Below are 25,156 nucleotides of genomic sequence, written 5' to 3' on the forward strand. Positions count from 1 at the left end.
CAATCAGCCAATCAGATTGACCTCGCATTCTATTGGCTGATCGAAACAGCCAATAGAATGTGAGGTCAATCTGATTGGCTGATTGGATCAGCCAATCGGATTGAACTTGAATCTGATTGGCTGATTGAATCAACCAATCAGATTTTTCCTACCTTAATTCCGATTGGCTGATAGAATCCTAACAGCCAATCGGAATTCAAGGGACGCCATCTTGGATGACGTCACTTAAAGGTACAGTCACTTAGTCGTCGGATCAAGAAAGAAGAGGATGCTCTGCGTGGGATGTCTTCAGGATGCTGCCGCTCCGCTCCGGATGGATGAACAGAGAAGATGCCGCCTGGATCAAGACTTCTGATGGATGGAAGACCTCTTCTTGCCCCGCTTGGATGAAGACTTCTGCCGGTCTGGATGTCCTCTTCTGCCCGATCGGATGAAGACTTCGGCCCGCTGGGTGAAGACACGGTAGGGAGATCTTCAGGGGGGTAGTGTTAGGTTTATTTAAGGGGGGGTTTGGGTTAGAGTAGGGGTATGTGGGTGGTGGGTTGTAATGTGGGGGGGTATTGTGTTTTTTTTTACAGGCAAAAGAGCTGTTTTCTTTGGGGCATGCCCCCGCAAAAGGCCCTTTTAAGGGCTGGTAAGGTAATAGAGCTGATTACTTTTGTAATTTAGTATAGGGTAGGGCATTTTTTTATTTTGGGGGGCTTTGTTATTTTATTAGGGGGCTTAGATTAGGTGTAATTAGTTTAAAATTCTTGTAATTTTTTTTATTTTTTGTAATTTAGTGTTTGTTTTTTTGTACTTTAGTTTAGTTTATTTCATTGTATTTAATTGTAGGTACTTGTAGTTAATTTATTTAATGATAGTGTAGTGTTAGGTTTAATTGTAACTTAGGTTAGGATTCATTTTACAGGTAATTTTGTAATTATTTTAACTAGGTAGCTATTAAACAGTAAATATCTATTTAATAGCTATTGTACCTAGTTAAAATAAATACAAAGTTGCCTGTAAAATAAATATAAATGCTAAAATAGCTACAATGTAAATATTAGTTATATTGTAGCTATATTAGGGTTTATTTTACAGGTAAGTCTTAGTTTTATATAGGATTCATTTATTTAGTTAATTTAATGACAGTGTAGTGTAAGGTGTAATTGTAACTTATGTTAGGATTTATTTTACAGGTAAATTTGTATTTATTTTAGCTAGGTAGTTATTAAATAGTTATTAACTATTTAATAGCTATTGTACCTAGTTAAAATAAATACAAAGTTGCCTGTAAAATAAATATAAATCCTAAAATAGCTACAATGTAACTATTAGTTATATTGTAGCTATATTAATAGCTAGTAGGGGGCTTAGATTAGGTGTAATTAGTTTAAAATTATTGTAATATTTTATTATTTTTGGTAATTTAGTGTTTGTTTGTTTTTTTGTACTTTTCTGATGGATGGAAGACCTCTTCTTGCCCCGCTTGGATGAAGACTTCTGCCGGTCTGGATGTCCTCTTCTGCCCCATCGGATGAAGACTTCGGCCCAGCTTGGTGAACACGACTCAAGGTAGGGAGATCTTCAGGGGGGTAATGTTAGGTTTATTTAAGGGGGGTTTGGGTTAGAGTAGGGGTACATGGGTGTTGGGTTGTAATGTGGGGGGGGTATTGTGTTTTTTTTTACAGGCAAAAGAGCTGTTTTCTTTGGGGCATGCCCCAGCAAAAGGCCCTTTTAAGGGCTGGTAAGGTAATAGAGCTGTTAACTTTTGTAATTTAGTATAGGGTAGGGCATTTTTTTATTTTGGGGGGCTTTGTTATTTTATTAGGGGGCTTAGATTAGGTGTAATTAGTTTAAAATTCTTGTAATATTTTTTTATTTTTTGTAATTTAGTGGCGGCGTTTTTGTACTTTAGTTTAGTTTATTTAATTGTATTTAATTGTAGGTACTTGTAGTTAATTTATTTAATGATAGTGTAGTGTTAGGTTTCATTGTAACTTAGGTTAGGATTTATTTTACAGGTAATTTTGTAATTATTTTAACTAGGTAGCTATTAAATAGTCAATATCTATTTAATAGCTATTGAACCTAGTTAAAATAAATACAAAGTTGCCTGTACAATAAATATAAATGCTAAAATAGCTACAATGTAACTATTAGTTATATTGCAGCTATATTAGGGTTTATTTTACAGGTAAGTCTTTAGTTTTATATAGGATTAATTTATTTAGTTAATTTAATGATAGTGTAGTGTTAGGTGTAATTGTAACTTAGGTTATGATTTATTTTACAGGTAAATTTGTATTTATTTTAGCTAGGTAGTTATTAAATAGTTATTAACTATTTAATAACTATTGTACCTAGTTAAAATAAATACAAAGTTGCCTGTAAAATAAATATAAATCCTAAAATAGCTACAATGTAACTATTAGTTATATTGTAGCTATATTAATAGCTAGTAGGGGGCTTAGATTAGGTGTAATTAGTTTAAAATTATTGTAATATTTTATTATTTTTGGTAATTTAGTGTTTGTTTGTATTTTGGTACTTGTATGATGGATGGAAGACCTCTTCTTGCCCCGCTTGGATGAAGACTTCTGCCGGTCTGGATGTCCTCTTCTGCCCCATCGGATGAAGACTTCGGCCCGGCTGGGTGAACACGACTCAAGGTAGGGAGATCTTCAGGGGGGTAGTGTTAGGTTTATTTAAGGGGGGTTTGGGTTAGAGTAGGGGTATGTGGGTGGTGGGTTGTAATGTGGGGGGGGGGATTGTGTTTTTTTTTTTAACAGGGAAAAGAGCTGTTTTCTTTGGGGCATGCCCCGCAAAGGGCCCTGTTCAGGGCTGGTAAGGTAATAGAGCTGTTAACTTTTGTAATTTAGTATAGGGTAGGGCATTTTTTTTATTTTGGGGGGCTTTGTTATTTTATTAGGGGGCTTAGATTAGGTGTAATTAGTTTAAAATTCTTGTAATATTTTTTTATTTTTTGTAATTTAGTGGGGGGGTTTTGTAATTTAGTGGGGGTTTTTTGTACTTTAGTTTATTTAATTGTAGATAATTGTAGGTACTTGTAGTTAATTTATTTAATGATAGTGTAGTGTTAGGTTTAATTGTAACTTAGGTTAGGATTTATTTTACAGGTAATTTTGTAATTATTTTAACTAGGTAGCTATTAATTAGTCAACAACTATTTAATAGCTATTGTACCTAGTTAAAATAAATACAAAGTTGCCTTAAAATAAATATAAATGCTAAAATAGCTACAATGTAACTATTAGTTATATTGCAGCTATAGTAGGGTTTATTTTACAGGTAAGTATTTAGTTTTAAATATGATTAATTTATTTAATTAATTAAATGATAGTGTAGTGTTAGGTGTAATTGTAACTTAGGTTAGGATTTATTTTACAGGTAATTTTGTAATTATTTTAACTAGGTAGCTATTAAATAGTCAATATCTATTTAATAGCTATTGAACCTAGTTAAAATAAATACAAAGTTGCCTGTACAATAAATATAAATGCTAAAATAGCTACAATGTAACTATTAGTTATATTGCAGCTATCTTAGGGTTTATTTTACAGGTAAGTCTTTAGTTTTAAATAGGAATTATTTATTTAACTATAGTAAACTTATTTCATTTTATTTAAATTATATTTAAGTTAGGGGGTGTTAGTGTTAGGGTTAGACTTAGGTTTAGGGGTTAATAACCTTATTATAGTAGCGGCGACGTTGGGGGCGGGAGATTAGGGGTTAATAATTGTAGGTAGGTAGCAGCGATGTTAGGGAGGGCAGATTAGGGGTTAATAAAATGTATTATAGTGTTTGCGAGGCGGGAGTGCGGCGGTTTAGGGGTTAATACATTTATTATAGTGGCGGCGATTTGCTGTCGGCAGATTAGGGGTTAATACTTGTAGTTAGATTGCGGCGACGTTGGGGGGGGCAGATTAGGGGTTAATAACTATAATGTAGGGGTCGGCGGTATTAGGGACACCAGATTAGGGGTTAATAGCTATAATGTAGGCGGCGATATCGGGTCTGCAGATTAGGGGTTAATACTAGTAGTTAGATTGCGGCGACGTGGGGGGGGCAGATTAGGGGTTAATAACTATAATGTAGGGGTCGGCGGTGTTAGGGACAGCAGATTAGGGGTTAATAGCTATAATGTAGGCGGCAATATCGGGTCGGCAGATTAGGGGTTAATACTTGTAGTTAGATTGCGGCGACGTTGGGGGGGGCAGATTAGGGGTTAATAACTATAATGTAGGGGTCGGCGGTATTAGGGACACCAGATTAGGGGTTAATAGCTATAATGTAGGCGGCGATATCGGGTCGGCAGATTAGGGGTTAATACTTGTAGTTAGATTGCGGCGACATTGGGGGGGGCAGATTAGGGGTTAATAACTATAATGTAGGGGTCGGCGGTGTTAGGGACACCAGATTAGGGGTTAATAGCTATAATGTAGGCGGGTCGGCAGATTAGGGGTTAATACTTGTAGTTAGAATGCGGCGACGTTGGGGGGGGGAGATTAGGGGTTAATAACTATAATGTAGGGGTCGGCGGTGTTAGGGACAGCAGATTAGGGGTTAATAGCTATAATGTAGGCGGCAATATTGGGTCGGCAGATTAGGGGTTAATACTTGTAGTTAGATTGCGGCGACGTTGGGGGGGCAGATTAGGGGTTAATAACTATAATGTAGGGGTCGGCGGTGTTAGGGACAGCAGATTAGGGGTTAATAGCTATAATGTAGGCGGCGACGATATCGGGTCGGCAGATTAGGGGTTAATACTTGTAGTTAGATTGCGGCGACGTTGGGGGGGGCAGATTAGGGGTTAATAACTATAATGTAGGGGTCGGCGGTATTAGGGACACCAGATTAGGGGTTAATAGCTATAATGTAGGCGGCGATATCGGGTTGGCAGATTAGGGGTTAATACTTGTAGTTAGATTGCGGCGACATTGGGGGGGGCAGATTAGGGGTTAATAACTATAATGTAGGGGTCGGCTGTGTTAGGGACACCAGATTAGGGGTTAATAGCTATAATGTAGGCGGCGATATTGGGTCGGCAGATTAGGGGTTAATACTTGTAGTTAGATTGCGGCGACGTGGGGGGGCAGATTAGGGGTTAATAACTATAATGTAGGGGTCGGCGGTGTTAGGGACACCAGATTAGGGGTTAATAGCTATAATGTAGGCGGGTCGGCAGATTAGGGGTTAATACTTGTAGTTAGATTGCGGCGACGTTGGGGGGGGCAGATTAGGGGTTAATAACTATAATGTAGGGGTCGGCTGTGTTAGGGAAAGCAGATTAGGGGTTAATAGCTATAATGTAGGCGGCGGCGATATCGGGTCGGCAGATTAGGGGTTAATACTTGTAGTTAGATTGCGGCGACGTTGGGGGGGCAGATTAGGGGTTAATAACTATAATGTAGGGGGTCGGCGGTATTAGGGACACCAGATTAGGGGTTAATAGCTATAATGTAGGCGGCGGCGATATCGGGTCGGCAGATTAGGGGTTAATACTTGTAGTTAGATTGCGGCGACATTGGGGGGGGGGCAGATTAGGGGTTAATAACTATAATGTAGGGGTCGGCGGTGTTAGGGACACCAGATTAGGGGTTAATAGCTATAATGTAGGCGGCGGCGATATTGGGTCGGCAGATTAGGGGTTAATACTTGTAGTTAGATTGCGGCGACGTTGGGGGGGCAGATTAGGGGTTAATAACTATAATGTAGGGGTCGGCGGTGTTAGGGACACCAGATTAGGGGTTAAAAGCTATAATGTAGGCGGCGATATCGGGTCGGCAGATTAGGGGTTAATACTTGTAGTTAGATTGCGGCGACGTTGGGGGGGCAGATTAAGGGTTAATAACTATAATGTAGGGGTCGGCGATGTTAGGGACAGCAGATTAGGGGTTAAAAGCTATAATGTAGATGGCGGCGATATTCGGTCGGCAGATTAGGGGTTAATAAAATAATGCAGGTGTCAGCGATAGCGGGGGCGGCAGATTAGGGGTTAATAAGTGTTAGATTAGGGGTGTTTAGAGACTCGGGGTACATGTTAGGGTGTTAGGTGCAGATTTAGTGTTTCCCCATAGGAAACAATGGTGCTGCGGTGTTAGTTTTTTTTCAGCCGAAACTCCCATTGTTTCCTATGGGGAAATGCCGAATTTTACCGAGCTAATTCGGATTTATTCGGAGATACGGCAGCTATTTCGGATTCATTCGGTAGATTCGGAAGTATTTTAATTCGGAAATCCGAATCGATCCGAATCTCCGAATTTACCGAATTTTCCGAATAAATCCGAAACGAACCGCACATGTCTAGATTAGACTGAACCTCCAAGGCACCGCTAATGCATCTATTAGCTCCGCCTGAGGATCACTGGACATTGACCCATATCTGGGTAGCTTGGTATTGAGACAAGACACCATGAGATCTATCTCTGGCCTCCCCCACATTTTGCATATCTCCGCAAACACTTCGGGATGGAGAGACCATTTCCCTGGATGAAAGGCTTGCCTGCAGAGAAAATCCGCTTCCCAGTTGTCCACACCCGGAATGTGGATCACTGACAGCAAAGAGCTGTGGGCCTCCGCCCACTCCAGAATCTGAGATACTACCCTCATTGCTAGGGAGCTTCTCGTTCCCCGCTGATAGTTGATGTAAGCCACCAAGGTTATATTGTCTGACTGGAATCTGATAAACCGGGACGAACCCAGAAGCGGCGAAGACTTCAGATCATTTTAGATTGCTCGAAGTTCCAGAATGTTGATCAGGAGGGAGCATTCCTCATGAGACCAAAGGCCCTGTGTCTTCTTGGCACCCCAAACCGCTCCCTATCCTGATAGACTTGCGTCCGTAGTCACAATCTCCCAGGATGGTCTTAGAAAGGATGTCCCTCGGGACAGATAATCTGGACAGAGACACCAAGAGAGCGATTCTCTCGACCGGATGTCCAGGGAAATTTGTTGAGACAGATCCGAATGATCGCCGTTCCACTGCCTCAGCATGCACAGCTGTAATGGTCTGAGATGGAACCAGGCATAGGGAATTATGTCCATGCTGGACACCATTACCTCCATACACTGAGCCACAGATGGCAATAAGGAGATCCGGAGGGCAAGACATGCCGAAGCTAGCTTGCAACGTCTCTGGTCGTTTAGAAATATCCTCATGGATATTTAGTCTATTATAGTACCCAGGAATTGTACCCTGCTGTTTGGAATAAGAGAACTCTTCTCTAAGTTTATCTTCCATCCATGTGATCGAATAAGGGAGAGAAGAGATACCAAATGGTCCTCCGCCAGACGAAAAGATGGTGCTTGACCCAGAATGTCGTCCAACTATGGAGCTGCTGCTATACCTTGGGTTCTGGCGACGGCCAGGAGAGCTCCTATAACCCCTGTAAAGATTCTTGGAGCAGTAGCTAGACCAAATGGAAGAGCAATGAACTGGAAGTGCTGATCCAGGAACGCAAACCTTAGTAACTGGAAGTAGTCCCTGTGGATTGGAAGGTAGGCATCCTTCAGATCTATAGTGGTCATGAAGTGAACTAGAGGAAGGATGGACCTTATTGCCTCCATTTTGAAAGAGGGGACATTTAGAAACTTGTTTAAGCACTTGTCCAGAATCGGGCGGAAAGTTCCCTCCTTCTTTGGGACCACAAAAAGGTTTGAATAGTATCCCAAAACTCTTTTTGCGATAGGAACTGGGACACTAAGGAGGACAGATCCCACACGCATCCCAGAAAGGCTTCCCTCTTTTCTGGTTTTGCAAACAGGCTGGAGAGGAGAAATCTGACCTTGGGTGGATGAGATTTGAAACCTATCTTGTATCCCTGAGCTCCCGGATCCTGCACGTCCCTGAACCAAGCATCTGAAGACAGCGACAGTCTGCCTCTACACGTTCCAGCGCCGGATCGGAGGGGCGCCCCTTCATGCCGACTTGTTCTCGGCGGGTTCTTGTTCAGCTTGGATTTATTCAAGGATTGAGCCGGCTTCCAAGAGCTCTTGGTTTGCTCGGGCTTAGAGGACTGCTGACGTTGGGACTCCGAACAAAAGGAACGAAAATTAGATCCTTGTCCCTTAGATTTGTTCTTTTTATCCTGCGGTAGGAAGGCACCCTTGCCCCCTATAACTGTGGAGATAATGGAGTCCAGGACTCGACCAAATAAAATATTTCCCTTAAAGGGGAGGGAAAGTAGTTTAGACTTAGAAGTCATGTCAGCCAGAGCGCCCGACGGGTCTGTACTGAGAAATCAGAGATTTTAGCATTCAGGTGAATAATCTGCACGTTTGCATCACAGATAAAAGAATTAGTAATTCTCAAAGCTTTAATTATTTCTTGGATAACATCAAGGGGACCCTCCACCTCTAACAAATCCACTAAGGAGTCGCACCAGAGGCAACAGCTGCTACCGGTTGAAATAAATATCCTGTATGCTGAAACATTTTCCTGAGAAAAGTTTCCACATTCTTATCCAACGGCTTTCTGAATGACGAGCTATCCTCAAGAGGTATAGTAGTGCGCTTAGCCAACGTGGAGATAGCGCCATCCACCGTCCATCCTACTGTACTGATGGACAAAAATTATTATATAGGTGAAATAAAGGGACAATTACAGGATCACACTACATATAAGAAATTGAATCATAATCCTGTTAATTTACTACAAAAAGAAAACAGAATTTATGTTTACCTGATAAATTTCTTTCTCCAACGGTGTGTCCGGTCCACGGCGTCATCCTTACTTGTGGGATATTCTCTTCCCCAACAGGAAATGGCAAAGAGCCCAGCAAAGCTGGTCACATGATCCCTCCTAGGCTCCGCCTACCCCAGTCATTCGACCGACGTTAAGGAGGAATATTTGCATAGGAGAAACCATATGGTACCGTGGTGACTGTAGTTAAAGAAAATAAAATATCAGACCTGATTAAAAAAACCAGGGCGGGCCGTGGACCGGACACACCGTTGGAGAAAGAAATTTATCAGGTAAACATAAATTCTGTTTTCTCCAACATAGGTGTGTCCGGTCCACGGCGTCATCCTTACTTGTGGGAACCAATACCAAAGCTTTAGGACACGGATGAAGGGAGGGAGCAAATCAGGTCACCTAAATGGAAGGCACCACGGCTTGCAAAACCTTTCTCCCAAAAATAGCCTCAGAAGAAGCAAAAGTATCAAACTTGTAAAATTTGGTAAAAGTGTGCAGTGAAGACCAAGTCGCTGCCCTACATATCTGATCAACAGAAGCCTCGTTCTTGAAGGCCCATGTGGAAGCCACAGCCCTAGTGGAATGAGCTGTGATTCTTTCGGGAGGCTGCCGTCCGGCAGTCTCGTAAGCCAATCTGATGATGCTTTTAATCCAAAAAGAGAGAGAGGTAGAAGTTGCTTTTTGACCTCTCCTTTTACCTGAATAAACAACAAACAAGGAAGATGTTTGTCTAAAATCCTTTGTAGCATCTAAATAGAATTTTAGAGCGCGAACAACATCCAAATTGTGCAACAAACGTTCCTTCTTTGAAACTGGTTTTGGACACAGAGAAGGTACGATAATCTCCTGGTTAATGTTTTTGTTAGAAACAACTTTTGGAAGAAAACCAGGTTTAGTACGTAAAACCACCTTATCTGCATGGAACACCAGATAAGGAGGAGAACACTGCAGAGCAGATAATTCTGAGACTCTTCTAGCAGAAGAAATCGCAACTAAAAACAAAACTTTCCAAGATAATAACTTAATATCAACGGAATGTAAGGGTTCAAACGGAACCCCCTGAAGAACTGAAAGAACTAAATTGAGACTCCAAGGAGGAGTCAAAGGTTTGTAAACAGGCTTGATTCTAACCAGAGCCTGAACAAAGGCTTGAACATCTGGCACAGCTGCCAGCTTTTTGTGAAGTAATACCGACAAGGCAGAAATCTGTCCCTTCAGGGAACTTGCAGATAATCCTTTTTCCAATCCTTCTTGAAGGAAGGATAGAATCCTAGGAATCTTAACCTTGTCCCAAGGGAATCCTTTAGATTCACACCAACAGATATATTTTTTCCAAATTTTGTGGTAAATCTTTCTAGTCACAGGCTTTCTGGCCTGAACAAGAGTATCGATCACAGAATCTGAGAATCCTCGCTTTGATAAAATCAAGCGTTCAATCTCCAAGCAGTCAGCTGGAGTGAAACCAGATTCGGATGTTCGAACGGACCCTGAACAAGAAGGTCTCGTCTCAAAGGTAGCTTCCAAGGTGGAGCCGATGACATATTCACCAGATCTGCATACCAAGTCCTGCGTGGCCACGCAGGAGCTATCAAGATCACCGACGCCCTCTCCTGCTTGATCCTGGCTATCAGCCTGGGGATGAGAGGAAATGGCGGGAACACATAAGCTAGTTTGAAGGTCCAAGGTGCTACTAGTGCATCCACTAGAGCCGCCTTGGGATCCCTGGATCTGGCCCCGTAGCAAGGAACTTTGAAGTTCTGACGAGAGGCCATCAGATCCATGTCTGGAATGCCCCACAGGTGAGTGACTTGGGCAAAGATTTCCGGATGGAGTTCCCACTCCCCCGGATGCAATGTCTGCCGACTCAGAAAATCCGCTTCCCAATTTTCCACTCCTGGGATGTGGATAGCAGACAGGTGGCAGGAGTGAGACTCCGCCCAAAGAATAATTTTGGTTACTTCTTCCATCGCTAGGGAACTCCTTGTTCCCCCCTGATGGTTGATGTACGCAACAGTCGTCATGTTGTCTGATTGAAACCGTATGAACCTGGTCCTCGCAAGCTGGGGCCAGGCCTGGAGCGCATTGAATATCGCTCTCAGTTCCAGAATATTTATCGGTAGAAGAGATTCTTCCCGAGACCAAAGACCCTGAGCTTTCAGGGATCCCCAGACCGCGCCCCAGCCTATCAGACTGGCGTCGGTCGTGACAATGACCCACTCTGGTCTGTGGAACATCATCCCTTGAGACAGATTGTCCAGGGACAGCCACCAACGGAGTGAGTCTCTGGTCCTCTGATTTACTTGTATCTTCGGAGACAAGTCTGTATAGTCCCCATTCCACTGACTGAGCATGCACAGTTGTAATGGTCTTAGATGAATGCGCGCAAAAGGAACTATGTCCATCGCCGCCACCATCAACCCGATCACTTCCATGCACTGAGCTATGGAAGGAAGAGGAACGGAATGAAGTATCCGACAAGAGTCCAGAAGCTTTGTTTTTCTGGCCTCTGTTAGAAAGATCCTCATTTCTAAGGAGTCTATAATTGTTCCCAAGAAGGGAACCCTTGTTGACGGGGATAGAGAACTCTTTTCCACGTTCACTTTCCAGCCGTGAGATCTGAGAAAGGCCAGGACAATGTCCGTGTGAGCCTTTGCTTGAGGAAGGGACGACGCTTGAATCAGAATGTCGTCCAGGTAAGGTACTACTGCAATGCCCCTTGGTCTTAGCACCGCTAGAAGGGACCCTAGTACCTTTGTGAAAATCCTTGGAGCAGTGGCTAATCCGAAAGGAAGCGCCACGAACTGGTAATGTTTGTCCAGGAATGCAAACCTTAGGAACCGATGATGTTCCTTGTGGATAGGAATATGTAGATACGCATCCTTTAAATCCACCGTGGTCATAAATTGACCTTCCTGGATGGAAGGAAGGATAGTTCGAATGGTTTCCATCTTGAACGATGGGACCTTGAGAAATTTGTTTAAGATCTTGAGATCTAGGATTGGTCTGAACGTTCCCTCTTTTTTGGGAACTATGAACAGATTGGAGTAGAACCCCATCCCTTGTTCTCTTAATGGAACAGGATGAATCACTCCCATTTTTAACAGGTCTTCTACACAATGTAAGAACGCCTGTCTTTTTATGTGGTCTGAAGACAACTGCGACTTGTGGAACCTCCCCCTTGGGGGAAGTCCCTTGAATTCCAGAAGATAACCCTGGGAGACTATTTCTAGCGCCCAAGGATCCAGAACATCTCTTGCCCAAGCCTGAGCGAAGAGAGAGAGTCTGCCCCCCACCAGATCCGGTCCCGGATCGGGGGCCAATATTTCATGCTGTCTTGGTAGCAGTGGCAGGTTTCTTGGCCTGCTTTCCCTTGTTCCAGCCTTGCATTGGTCTCCAAGCTGGCTTGGCCTGAGAAGTATTACCCTCTTGCTTAGAGGACGTAGCACCTTGGGCTGGTCCGTTTTTACGAAAGGGACGAAAATTAATTGCGAAAAAACATGAAGGAATTGTTCAAAATTCACCAAATTTTCACCACAGCGTCTTAAAGCCTTGAAAATATTGCACACCAATTTTGGAAGCTTTAACCCTTAAAATAACGGAACCGGAGCCGTTTTAAGCTTTAAACCCCTTTACAGTCCCTGGTATCTGCTTTGCTGAGACCCAACCAAACCCAAAGGGGAATACGATACCAAATGACGCCTTCAGAAGTCTTTTATAAGTATCAGAGCTCCTCTCACATGCGACTGCATGCCATGCCTCTCAAAAACAAGTGCGCAACACCGGCGCGAAAATGAGACTCTGCCTATGCTTTGGGAAAGCCCCTAAAGAATAAGGTGTCTAAAACAGTGCCTGCCGATATTATTAAATCAAAATACCCAGAATAAATGATTGAATAATGAAAAACTACAGTTAAACACTAAAAAACTCTAAGCCATCTCCGTGGAGATGTTGCCTGTACAACGGCAAAGAGAATGACTGGGGTAGGCGGAGCCTAGGAGGGATCATGTGACCAGCTTTGCTGGGCTCTTTGCCATTTCCTGTTGGGGAAGAGAATATCCCACAAGTAAGGATGACGCCGTGGACCGGACACACCTATGTTGGAGAAATCTCATATATTTTGGAGAAAGCCTTTAATAATAACATCCTAGATAAAAAGCTAAAAGAATACCTCTATATACAAAATCCATGAACACCTATATTTTATTCAGTTCCAAAGGTCCATAAGGATGTAAAAAGACCACCTGGTAGACCCATAGTCTCCAGTGTTCAATCTGTATTCTCTAATATCTCTATATTTGTTGATAAAATCTTGCAGCCAGAAGTTAACAAAATGTCATCATATATTAAGGACACTAACCATTTTCTTGAAAAAGCCAAAAATTTAGAATTCCCCTCTAGCAAATATATCCTCTTTACTATGGACGTGAAAAGTCTGTATACATGCATAAAGCATGAGACAGGCATTTCAATTATTATGAAAAACTTATTGAACAACAATATATGCAGAGAAAAACAAGGTCAATTCATTGAAGAGTTACTTAGACTAATTTTATTTTGCAATTATTTTCTGTTTGAAGATGAGTGGTATGTACAGTTAAGGGGCACAGCCATGGGGTCCAATGTCGCCCCATCATATGCCAATCTCTTTATGAATGAGATAGAGGAGAGAATCATCTACGAGAATAACATGTTTAAACAGTATGGCTCCATATGGTGGAGATTCATAAATGATGTCTTTGGCATATGGTGGGGTGACATTGGATCCTTGGAGGAATTCGTTAGAGAGGTAAATTCAGCAGTACAAGACCTTGAGTTGACTATTACCTTTAGTGAAGAAAGTGTGACATTTTTAGATACAGAGATCACTAAAGCAGGTAATATATTAGAATTTGATTTATACACCAAGAGCACAGATAAAAACACCTTACTCAGGTTTGACAGCTTCCATCCAAGACCCCTGGTAGAATCCCTCCTAAAGAGTCAGTTACTTCGAGTGAAGAGAATAGTCAGTAGTGAACAAAAATGTATTCAACGCATAGATGAAATGGCAGACAAATTCATAGAAAGAGGTTATCCAAATAAACTCATTGAAGAAAAAAAGAGGGAGGTATTGAAGCATGACAATAGGAACAATGTCTCTAAACAAAAAGAGAACAGGATGGTTTTCATTTCCCAGTACAGTCACTTTAGCAAAGAGATAACGAAAAGTATAAGAAAACATTGGCACATACTAAGTGACTGTAACGATAAGATACCTATTTTTAAGAATCCACCTCTAATGGCACACAGACGAGTAAAAAACTTGAGAGACCATTTGGTCAAGTCTGATGTAGGCCCCAGTAAAGGTAATATTCAAACATACATTGGTAGTAAAAATTATGGCACATACCCATGCCTAAACTGCATGAGTTGTAGTTCCATAATTAAAGGGAAATCCTTTCACCATCCACACAATGGCACTAGGTATGATATCAATGGCTTCTATACATGCAATACTACTCATGTAGTATATCTAATAAAGTGTCCTTGTTCCTTTATTTATCTAGGAGAGACCATCCGCAGGGTAAAAGACAGGATGAGCCAACGTCGCTCCAATATACGTTGTAAAAATAAGGAAGCCCCTGTATCTAGCCATTTAATTGAGAAAGGCCATAACATTAGCCAAATGAGATGGCAAGTAATTGACCACATAAAAGTACAAAGAAATGGCCAAAATAGAGAAATATTATTGAAACAAAAAGAATCTTGGTGGATTTACAAGTTAGATACTATGTCCGTTTACTTATAATTGTTGTTATGTATAAGAATATCCTATTTGGATAATACATGTCTTAATTCTTTTGTTGATTCTATAGTTCAATTTCTATTTTATTCTCTAATCCAATAAGTTTATTCTCTAATCCATTCCTTTTACAAATATTAAATTTGTCAATTTTCATAAAATATCCAATTGTCTATGTACATATCTCGCTCCTGAAGTCTAATACGTATGGTACATTTTTACTGTTCACAAAAATTAAGGGGTATGAAATATAATCAAAAAATTGCTTTGCCTGTTAATTGACTCATTACACAATATGAATGTTTGATACATATAACATGAATTTTTTCTATGCATAGAATGAATCTACTACATATACAATGAATTTCTCATATAAAATGAATTTAAATCAATAGGTTCCATAATAAATTGTTCCAAATTTTTCCAAAAATTTTTCAAAATTTCTCCATATACCTAGGTGGGTATTTATTTAATTAAATAAATAAATAGCTAGATACTATTATCTTACAATCAACTTGCAAGCATCTAAAATAAGCATGAAACATTATATGTTAGTGTAGAAAATCATTAACCTATGAAAAGATCTTCTTACTATATAAAATCGTATGCTATATTTGTTACATCAACTTTTTATTTTAAGTTTGTATATATATGGAATGTTTTATCTGTAATGTAAATATGTGTCAGCAGGTGTCGCTAGTGTTACATCTTTTTCAAGTTGTGGGCCCTGTGGCGCCAAATCAACAGGTATAAAAGTTGTTTCAGTAATGTGTCAGCCTATGCATGATTAAGAGGTGTTAACCTCGAAACATTGCACTTATATGTCCTAATAAAGATTATTTTTACTATTGGAGAGCTGTGGACACCTTCTTTGTTTTGGATATCCTTTTGGTGAAGAGGCAGTTCACCTGTCTTCACGGGCACTCCATTCCTTTGGTGCTGTTCCACCTTTGTTTGTTGCCATCCACCTTAGGGACGGAACCCCACAACTCCAGCTGGAAGTCCGGGACCGGGAATCATTTTTTAAAGGCAGATGAAGGGGAAAAGGAAGATCCAATTCTATCCCACTCGTTTTTAAAAATATTCGCCATTTTTACAGGTACAGGAAAGGTTAGCAGCGCTACCCTGTCCTCGTACACTCTGTCTAATTTAGGAATCAAAAGTTCATCAGGCAACTTGGCCTCTGGAACCTCTAAAGTCGACAAAACCTCCTTTAGAAGAAAACGTAAGTGTTCAATTTTAAATCTAAAGGTTGGCTCCTCCGCAGCCGGAGGCCTAAAGGTTGCATACTCCGATCCAGAATTTTCACCCTCTGAAGACTCAGAGTCTGACCCATCCTGAGATACTTGAAAGGCAGACTAATCTAACAAATCACTGGATGTCCCCTGGACCGGAGAGCTATGTTTAACCTTTCGCTTGCGCTTGGCAGGGCGAGGTAAAGCACTAAGAGCCTCAGACACTGCCGATTTTAATTTTGCGGTGAAGTCTTATGGTAAAAGGCTCCCTCCAGATGGAGGATCAGGCGTGCTACGGGATGCTGCATGTGACAATGGAGATGACTGATGGGTATGCAATTCGTGGGACGGTGAGTCCTCAGAGTTGGATGACTCGGTAGTACTAAAGGGGTTATCCTTCTTAGATATAATAACCTTGTTGATGCATATGGAACATAGTTTAGAGGGCGGGCACACCAAGACCTCCTCACAATATAGACATGTATTAATATTAGGAATAGAGGGAGTACCCTCAAGCATATCAGAATCCTCTATAGCTTACGCTAACAACAGAAGGACATAGAAAAAAGATCTTTTTATTTCTCACTAAACGGCACCTTTATACTCCCAATGACTCGGGCACTCACCACCTCCTAGACCCAGGCAAACAGAGAAACAAGCGTCTTCTCAAACAGGTAGCTTGGTCTGGAAAGTGAAATCGAAAGTGTGACCACACCCAGTCACATGGTGCACAAGGCAAGACCGCCCCTGCTATGAGAAAAAGCGCACCAAGCTACAAGCTGCGCAGTGTTCAAAGTGAAAGTAAAAACCTGTATGATCCGTTACCGCATAACAAAAGTCTATGAGCCCCCAAAAAAATCTGACACATAAAGCAGCATAAAATCAACGTATCACATTTGATCAATCTCCACTGTTCAATAACCTTCCTCAGGTTATTGAACAGGTTATCTATTAAGATAAAAGGAGTCACACTGTGACCCTGTCTTCAGCGTTTTCAAAATAAGTAAAAATTGAAACGATCTTACCAGAATCCGTGCTGTGGAACAGAAACACAGCGTCTCAAGTGTGACAGTCTTGTTGCATCGCTCCTGACATGGACTTGAGTGAAGAAAAAGCAAACAGTGAAACTCGTCAACACTGGTTGCTAAAGGAGTTGTTAGCAGGCAGTCTGGATGGGTTCGCATGAAGACTCTCCCTGCATCTCCAGACTCTAACTTTCATCAATGCTCTCACTGAGAGGCTGACAAGACTACTTAAAACTCCAGTCCCATATCAAAGGGCATATCCCCCTCCTGAGGAACACTCCGAAAATCTTCTAAAACTCCTGTGATGAAAGGCAAAGAATAACTGGGGGATGGGTGAAGTGGGAGAGGTAGTTAAGCCTTTAGCTGGGGTGTCTTTGTTCAGTATTTCCCAACAGTGAGGAATGAAGCCGTGGACTCTCCTTATATTAAGAAGGAAAGATTATTTTGATGTACCACATCTGAGAAAATATCTGTCCTCCATTTAATGAGGGGGATGGGGGAAAAAATGAAAAAAGCAATGTACTTGATGGTTGCTATCATTTGTAACACTATTGAAGCTGATATTCCATCTTCTAAATCTAGAAACCGGTCATTCTGGATCTCCAAGTAGATGGACCATTACATTTATCTACATATTTCTGGGCCCAAGAGAAAGTCTTCATCAGTTCTTTAAATACTGTGGGATTAAATTGGTGCAAGATTCTGAGAAATTTGAAAGCAATAAAAAAATTATCAACATGTAGTCTAGACAGAGAGGCAGACAATTTAGCAGCTTGAATATATTTGGATCAAGCTGAACTAGAAGATTTTTTAGTTCCAAAAAAGTTCTTTCACAGAAACATCCTGGAACCTATTAGTATCATACAGACTTACCCTTACGATTAATAGAAATATAAAGAGTTTGTACAATCTAAAGGCACTCAAATTAGACATTGCATACCATTGAATGCCATTGACATTGAATGTCAAAACAATTCAGAGTTGCTATGAACAAAAAGCAAAAGCTGATTTTCCAGCAGCTAGAACACTCAAAATGCAGTCTTAACAGAACCAATCAAAACATTAAACAAGCCCGACAAGCTTCATTAAGCAGTCTTACAGACAGACAATGAAGAAAGCAGAATCTATTTTCATTCTTCTGGGTTCTCTAAAAGAATAACAAACTTTTAAACGAACCACAGAATAGTAGTACAATTTTAAAAATAGGTGCAACCATTTTACACACATATTCCCAAAGATGTAACACCAATTTAGCAAAGGTAATTACATTAGAAAAAGGAGATTAAACATGCTTTTAACCTTAGCTCTACAATTAATTTATCCACCTCAAACATATTTAGCACCTTCTTTTTTTATAAATTTTGAGTTGTATTAAAAATGCTTTAAATCGATTTGCTTGATCTCTTTAGCAACCTAAAACAAAACCTTCTCTTTTGCATGAAAAAGTGTGAATAACTATCAGACTCACAATCTTACTAACATTTTTAAAGTGCTAAGGTACTGTAAGCATTATATTTGCAGTCCCTGTGGGCTACGACATAAGGCATCTATATATATATATATATATATATATATATATATATCGTGTACATTATATATATATATATATATATATACACATACACACATACAAAGATAATATATATATATATATATATATATATATATACACACACACACACACACATATATATGTATATCAGGAATATGTAATGGGGCAGCCAAGAGTGACTGGAGGACAGAAGCTTTACAGCAGACTTCTGTGAACCAACAATATATGTACTAGACAAAAAAACCATGTGAAATGCCAAGAATTATGCCAAATGACATCACCCCAATCGGTACATGATGACTTCACCTATGCAGAAGCCGTGCCCAACTTCTTTCTTGCAAGTCCATGGAAGTCATAGCAACCAACTTAGGAGCATTTTATTACAGAAGCTAGGAAAGCTTACCATTTGTCTTTACTCTACATTTAAAGGGACAGAAAAAATACATGAACATACATAATACAAACCTAAATAAAGAGTGAGAAAACCATGATATGTGTGAATGAAGGCATATATACAGTGCTGTTATCACCACACATTAAAAAAAAACACAAACATAAATAAACATCCAACCAGATACACAAGGTGTGTATACCAGAGCAGGAAAGGACACTCTACATAAACACAAGACTATGTTGTAAGCAAACTGCAACCCCAATTTCGAAAAAGTTTGGACAGTATGGAAAATGCAAAAAAAAATAAAAAAATAGTAATTTGAAAAATCAATTTACCTTGTACTATATTGAAAACACATTAACACATTATTTGATGTTTTACTTTGTGAATTTAATGTATTTTTTAAAATACACCGATTTATTTCAAATCTGATGACTGCAACACAATCCAAAAATGCTGGGATGGGGCAATTTAGGACTAATAGCAATGTGACAAGTTGAAATAAGAAGGTGATGTGAAACAAGTGAGAATTGTGTAATCATAGTATATTGAAGCCTCCAAAAAGGCCTAGTCCTTGAAGAGCAAGGGTGGGTTGAGGCTTGCCAATTTGCCAACAGATGCGTCAGTGAATAATCCAACACCTTTGGGCATTTCACCTTCTATAGTGCACAAAATAATTAAAAGATTCAAGGAATCTGGTCTAATCTCATGTGTAAAGGGCAAGGCCGAAAACCCCTTCTGAATGCACGTGATTTCAGATAACTCAGATGTCACTGTCTCTAAAACCATCATGAGTCTTTAATGGAAATCCTGACATGGGCTCGGGAATACTTTGGAAAACCTTTTTCAGTCAACACCTTTCGCCGCTGCATCCACAGAAGTTAAGGCTTTACTATGCAAAGCAGAAGCCATACATCAATACTGTACAGAAGTGCCGCTGACTTCTCAGGGCTCAGTTTAAAAACAAAAAACAAAAAAACAGCCATTGTGTTCTCCAGGCCAAAGAGGAAAAGGACCATCCAAGCTGTTATCAGCGTCAGGTCCAAAAAGCCAGCATCTGTCATGGTATGGTGTGTCAGTGTCCATGGCATGGGTAACTTGCACATCTGTGAGGGCACCATTAATGCAGAATGATATGTATACATTTTGGAGCAACATATGCTGCCATCCAGACGTTGTGTTTTCCAGGGACGTCCCTGCATTTTCCAGCAGGACAACATCAAACCACATTCTGGCTGGATTACAAGCACATGGTTGCGTAAGCAGACAGTGCGGGTGCTAGCATGACCTGCCTGCAGTCCTTACCTGTCTCAGATTGAGAATGTGTGGCGCATTATGAAGCGTAAAATAAAGCAACAAAGGCTCCGTACAGTTGCACAGCTGAAGACATGCATAATGGAGGAATGGGAAAAATTCTGCTTGCTAAACTTAACCAACTGGTGTCTTCAGTGCCCAAATGCTTAATAAGTTGATGTCACAGTGGTAAACAGTCGACTGTCCAAGCTTTTTTGAAATGAGTGTATATTTTTAAAAAATACATTAAATTCACAAAGTATAACATCAACTAATGTGTTTTCAATATACTACATGGTGAGGTGAATTTTCAAATGACTTTTTGTTTGGTGTTCTGCATTTTCCATACTGTCTCATCTTTTTCGGAATTGGGGTTGTAGAAAGAACAAGGATTCTACAGGGAGCTCAACATTTTCCTATGTGCTTCTGCACCATCACAGTAAACAAACAAAGATAACCAGTTAACCATATTCTTATACCCACTTAAGCATACAGTATATGGGTGCTTACATATTAGGATTACTTCCAAGTTTACCAACAAAAATCAGGTAATGGCTGGACCCTCAAACTAGCAAACATGATATACCAAGCTGAGTCCAATCTTTATTTATTAAATAAACACTTATGAAAGGGTAGAGCTGTAACATACCTTTACTCCAAATAAGTAGAAGCTAAACTAGCACCAAATGGTGCCATATTACTACAAATTCTGCATAAGGTTCTACAAAACTGAGAAATAATAAAAAATAAATAAATAAAAGAAACTTGGAATAATGTAATTCTAGTAATTTAACATAATTTATGAGAGTGTGATCTTACAATGGGAAAGGCTGTTTAACCCATTAGCTACCGGGACTTTCAGAGAAAAACTTTTCAAAAATACCAGAGAATTTTTAGCATTTACAATAGGCAAAGTACAGAATGACATTAATAAGTCCATTAGGGTTAAGTGGTTAATATGCTTTTACAAAAGCAATGAGTGAGAATGTGTTATCACACTAAGGTACAGTACCTCTGAAAGAAGTAGGTCCATGATGTGGAATACCATGCAAAGTGGAAATTTGGCTGTGAACAGACTGAGAAACCATTGGGAGGCGTACATGTGCGCTTCTAGGTTCAAAGCCATGAAATGTGAATACAGGTCTGGAAGCTGTTCCTGAAAAGACAAGTACAATATGTTAAAGAAAATACAATATTTAACACATAAATGTTTCCATTTAATTTAATCTACTATTAGAGACAATATGACTTATCATAAGGCTTGTACAGACATTCAAAAAACTAATTTTGGATGCTAATCACTAAACTCTATGTAACTGGTATAAAGGGGTTACTCGCTGCTGAAAGCAAAGGTTATCAAACACCAAAATCTGAAACTAAAAAGCTAAATTGCTTGCAAAACAAGATTGTTATTACAGTACTAAACCATCACACTAGTAAAAATACAAACCAAGGAGGACATCCGGGCAGCAGCCATCTTGTAGGTCGCACTGAGCTTCAGCTCCTCAAGTTCTCTCCATTGTTCCTCAATTTATCATCATATTTTGGGCAATACCCTGCTTAAAATAGTAGAGAGGCTTGTCTGAAGAGGTCCGCAATCCAGATATAGGGTTTTGGATAGTGACTGGGCTTCATTGCCCTCAGTACCGGACTTTTCATTTTGAGGCCTTCCCCTATAATAGAAGCCTCAGCCTGTCCCCACAACTAGCTGTGCCTTAAGTGCACAGTCTTAACCCACGATAGTTTTCGCTCTACATCTAGTGGGAACCTGCTATTCTCGCAATACAGCAATAAGCAGGGGCTTTACCATTGGAACAGCACAACACCACTACACCAGAAAGATGGAGGCTCTGGATAAGTGGGAGCATACAGTGACCCAGGTGATACATGACAGCTAACAGAGCTTAGAGAAGGAGCTCCGCAGGCTCCTCATATCTCCACGGCACACAAAAGGAATTCACCTCACAAAACTAGACCCATCAGCAACAGAATCTGAGGGGGATTCCAAGCCTGTCACGTCTGGTTTGCAAAGTGAAATTGAGGCCATAGAGAGGGCTTCCCATGCCAATCCATGTGGTAGCAGAGCAATGGAAAAGCAGCCACAGGTACACAGCCTACCCAGCCCCTCTCCAGATCTCAATACAGGAGACGTGATGACTTCCCTGCCTAACGAATTCGCTCCCATACCCACCCCGGTGGACTTACCTCTCAGAAAAGGGATGCTGAGCCCAACTAACCAGGGGACTCCGATTTCAGAAACCAGTGTTGCGCCAGCCTCTGCCTTGCCTTTGGATGGTAAAAGTACAGAGGGAAGTTCACATGAGCTCATTGCTCGAACCCTGAAGACCGGGATTGCCTTGACAAGATGGATACGCTGGGCGGATCCCATGACCGCACGGAGGCTATCGGTTTTACAAACCTCTGATCAGCAATACGCAGAATTCACATTGGATAAAACAGGGAGCTGTGAAAGTTGCGTTCCTCAGAAGTGATGTTCCTGTTCTTGGCTGAACCAATACCTCCCAGATGACTAAATACTGAAAACAGGGGTAGGTTAGAGCCTTTTCTTACTGAACTGATCTTCTAGTCTGGGACACTGTTCTGATTAACGACAGTATTACTAAGCACCTAGAACTGCCCTGCTAGGTGGATTATAATAGAGACACAAACTTATTAAAGCAAAAGACCTGGAATTTATTGATGCGGTCTGTAAATTCACAACTGTTCACAAGAAATAAAGCCTAGGAGGACAGTACATTTTGCTTATTCTCTACCCCGCACTCATAGTTAAAAACATGCCTTAATCCAACCCATTTTAGCATACCTGGGAAAGTATTATTATATACATATGAGCGACAGGTTCTAGCATAGACCCGTGTGGGTTTTATATACTTTATTACGTCTATTCTAGGCATCTCTATGGTAAACATGTAACCACAGTTAACTATACCTGGTATATTATTGTGTTTGTTTCATGTAGTTTCACTAGTTGAATGTACACACTGTCTATTCACTTTTGCCCATCTATGTTCTGTCCATTATTAGGTTTGTTTGGGGCAGTCCCTTTGTTTGCATATAAGCACTGGACATCAGTATGCTGTTTATATATGTGTTATCCTTTTAGATATTTTAGATGGGCTGTCAATCCTGCTAGCACTCTTATAATGTACAGGTCCTCATGGCCGCTTGGAGATAATTACAAAAAAAGGAACGCCTTATGACCCATAAGTCTATGATCTGCCATTACCAGTTCATCACTAATGCTTTAGAACATGGTTCTAGGTGTACAATCCTAACTGCACATTTAATATATATATGTATATGCCTTCCAGAGCAAATAGCCCATGAGTGCTTCATTACAGAAGACCTATAACAATATTTCCTAAAGAAATCCAAAAATCTATACAACTCTATGCTTAGGGGCAGTAGTTTACCTAAAATATAGACAAATGTTTTTTGTTTTCTTTTGTATCTACTTGGACTGGAAATATCTAAGTTATGTACATACTTGTTGGTGTCTAGTTGTGAACAATGTTTGCCATATTTTCCCACATGTGAATATTTCTGTATGCCCCCTTTTCAGTCGTATCACAGACAAAGGAACTAGATAACATTATACACTTGTACTCTTATTCCCTTTTAGATTGAGCCCACAGCGTTCTTAATAAAATAAAAAAAATAAAAAAATTGAGGTTTCCTTTTGAGACTCAAAAGTAGTCTCCTAGAGCTTGTGTGTCATGATTCCACCTTAAATCCCTTTGTCCACCTTTACTATTCACCTATAAAAGGATATCAGACACACCTGTTTAATGCTTGATTATTGAAGTTGTGTTTCTGAAGAACTTCCTGTTCCTCCGTTTCTACTCTTTCAAGCCTTTAACTAATTTTTGAGAATCATCTACGTTGGATCAAGTTTTCACTTTCAAAGTGTATCTCAAGTGATTATATCTTCCAAAACTTACTTCTCCAAGGTATTTATCCCTTGCCGTAATCTATAGCCTGAATCTGTGACGTCATCTCACACGCTGTATCACAGGAGCCGTACAGCACTCGCATCTTGCAGCCTCCTCCTCTCTGACCTGTTCAGTGAACGCTGCCTAATCAATAACGCTGCTTCCCAGCTGTGTCTTCGATACATTTCAGTCTCCGATCAGGTACAAACTTCCTCAAGCTCATAAACTGTTTTTGCCTCAAGTAAGATCATCTTGTAACTTACAAAGTATATTTTGTTAATTCAAGTTTACATCTCATATTTAGCGGATACATATTTTTTCTATCTTTTTGCTCACCATTTTGTCTCCTATTTTTCTCTTGTGCGCACAGAGTGTATTATTTTTTGTCATTAATACAGCCTGTCTCTTGTAAGACAAATCTTATTCTGAGTGAGTTTACTTGAAGAATCTTTCTCCTCAGATTTCCCACTCTGTATTATTTTTTATTTACACAAATCATTTTCAATTACTAATATTAAGTTGCTTTATTCCATGAGTTTAACTTATTCAAAGCTATATTTGTTAAATATTGGAAAAAGCTACAAATCTATTTTTTATTTTCCTGGAGACATGACAGAATAATCAAGCCTTAAAAATATATAAAGTTACTCTTAAATATGGATCCTGCAGCAATGGCAAATGAAATAACCAGTTTAAATCAAAAGGTGGAGATATTAGCTCAGGGTTTAACAGAGTTAAAAAATGAAAATAACACTTTGAAAAGTATTATGAATGACTTTATTACACAAAAGGCAGCTGAACACCCTGAACCAAAGATTAACCCACCAAGTGTGTTTGCTGGTGTACGCACTCGCTTCCGTGAATTTCGCAATGCATGCTTACTCATGTTCTCTATGAAACCTAAAACATATTATTCTGATAGAGTAAAAGTATGTACTGTGATCTCATATTTAAGTGGGGAACCCAGATTATGGGCTGACAAATTTTTTGAGGCTAATGATCCCATTTTAGGTTCACTGGAAGATTTCTTTAACGCAATGGCTTTATTGTATGAGGACCGCAACACCCAACTCACTGCTGAAAATAACTTAAGAACACTTAAGCAGGGCAAACGGCCAGTTGAGGACTACGTCGCTGAGTTTCAACTGTGGGCTACGGAGTCTCAGTGGAACTCAGTCTCTCTACGCAACCAGTTTCGTCTGGGACTATCAGAACATTTGA

At 40.2% G+C, this 25,156-nt stretch overlaps 1 protein-coding gene across 1 annotated transcript in view; it reads right to left on the reverse strand.

Annotated features, from left to right (window-relative positions):
* Positions 1–25,156, reverse strand: part of RABGAP1L (RAB GTPase activating protein 1 like) — a 1,244,335-nt gene that overhangs the window by 255,629 nt on the left and 963,550 nt on the right. The window contains exon 17 of the mRNA XM_053693261.1: positions 20,995–21,138. Within this exon, the coding sequence (XP_053549236.1) occupies positions 20,995–21,138 (144 nt within the window). The remainder of the gene's footprint in view (positions 1–20,994; positions 21,139–25,156) is intronic.

This window comes from Bombina bombina, chromosome 10 (assembly GCF_027579735.1).
Source record: "Bombina bombina isolate aBomBom1 chromosome 10, aBomBom1.pri, whole genome shotgun sequence".
Classification (NCBI taxonomy): Eukaryota; Metazoa; Chordata; class Amphibia; order Anura; family Bombinatoridae; genus Bombina; species Bombina bombina.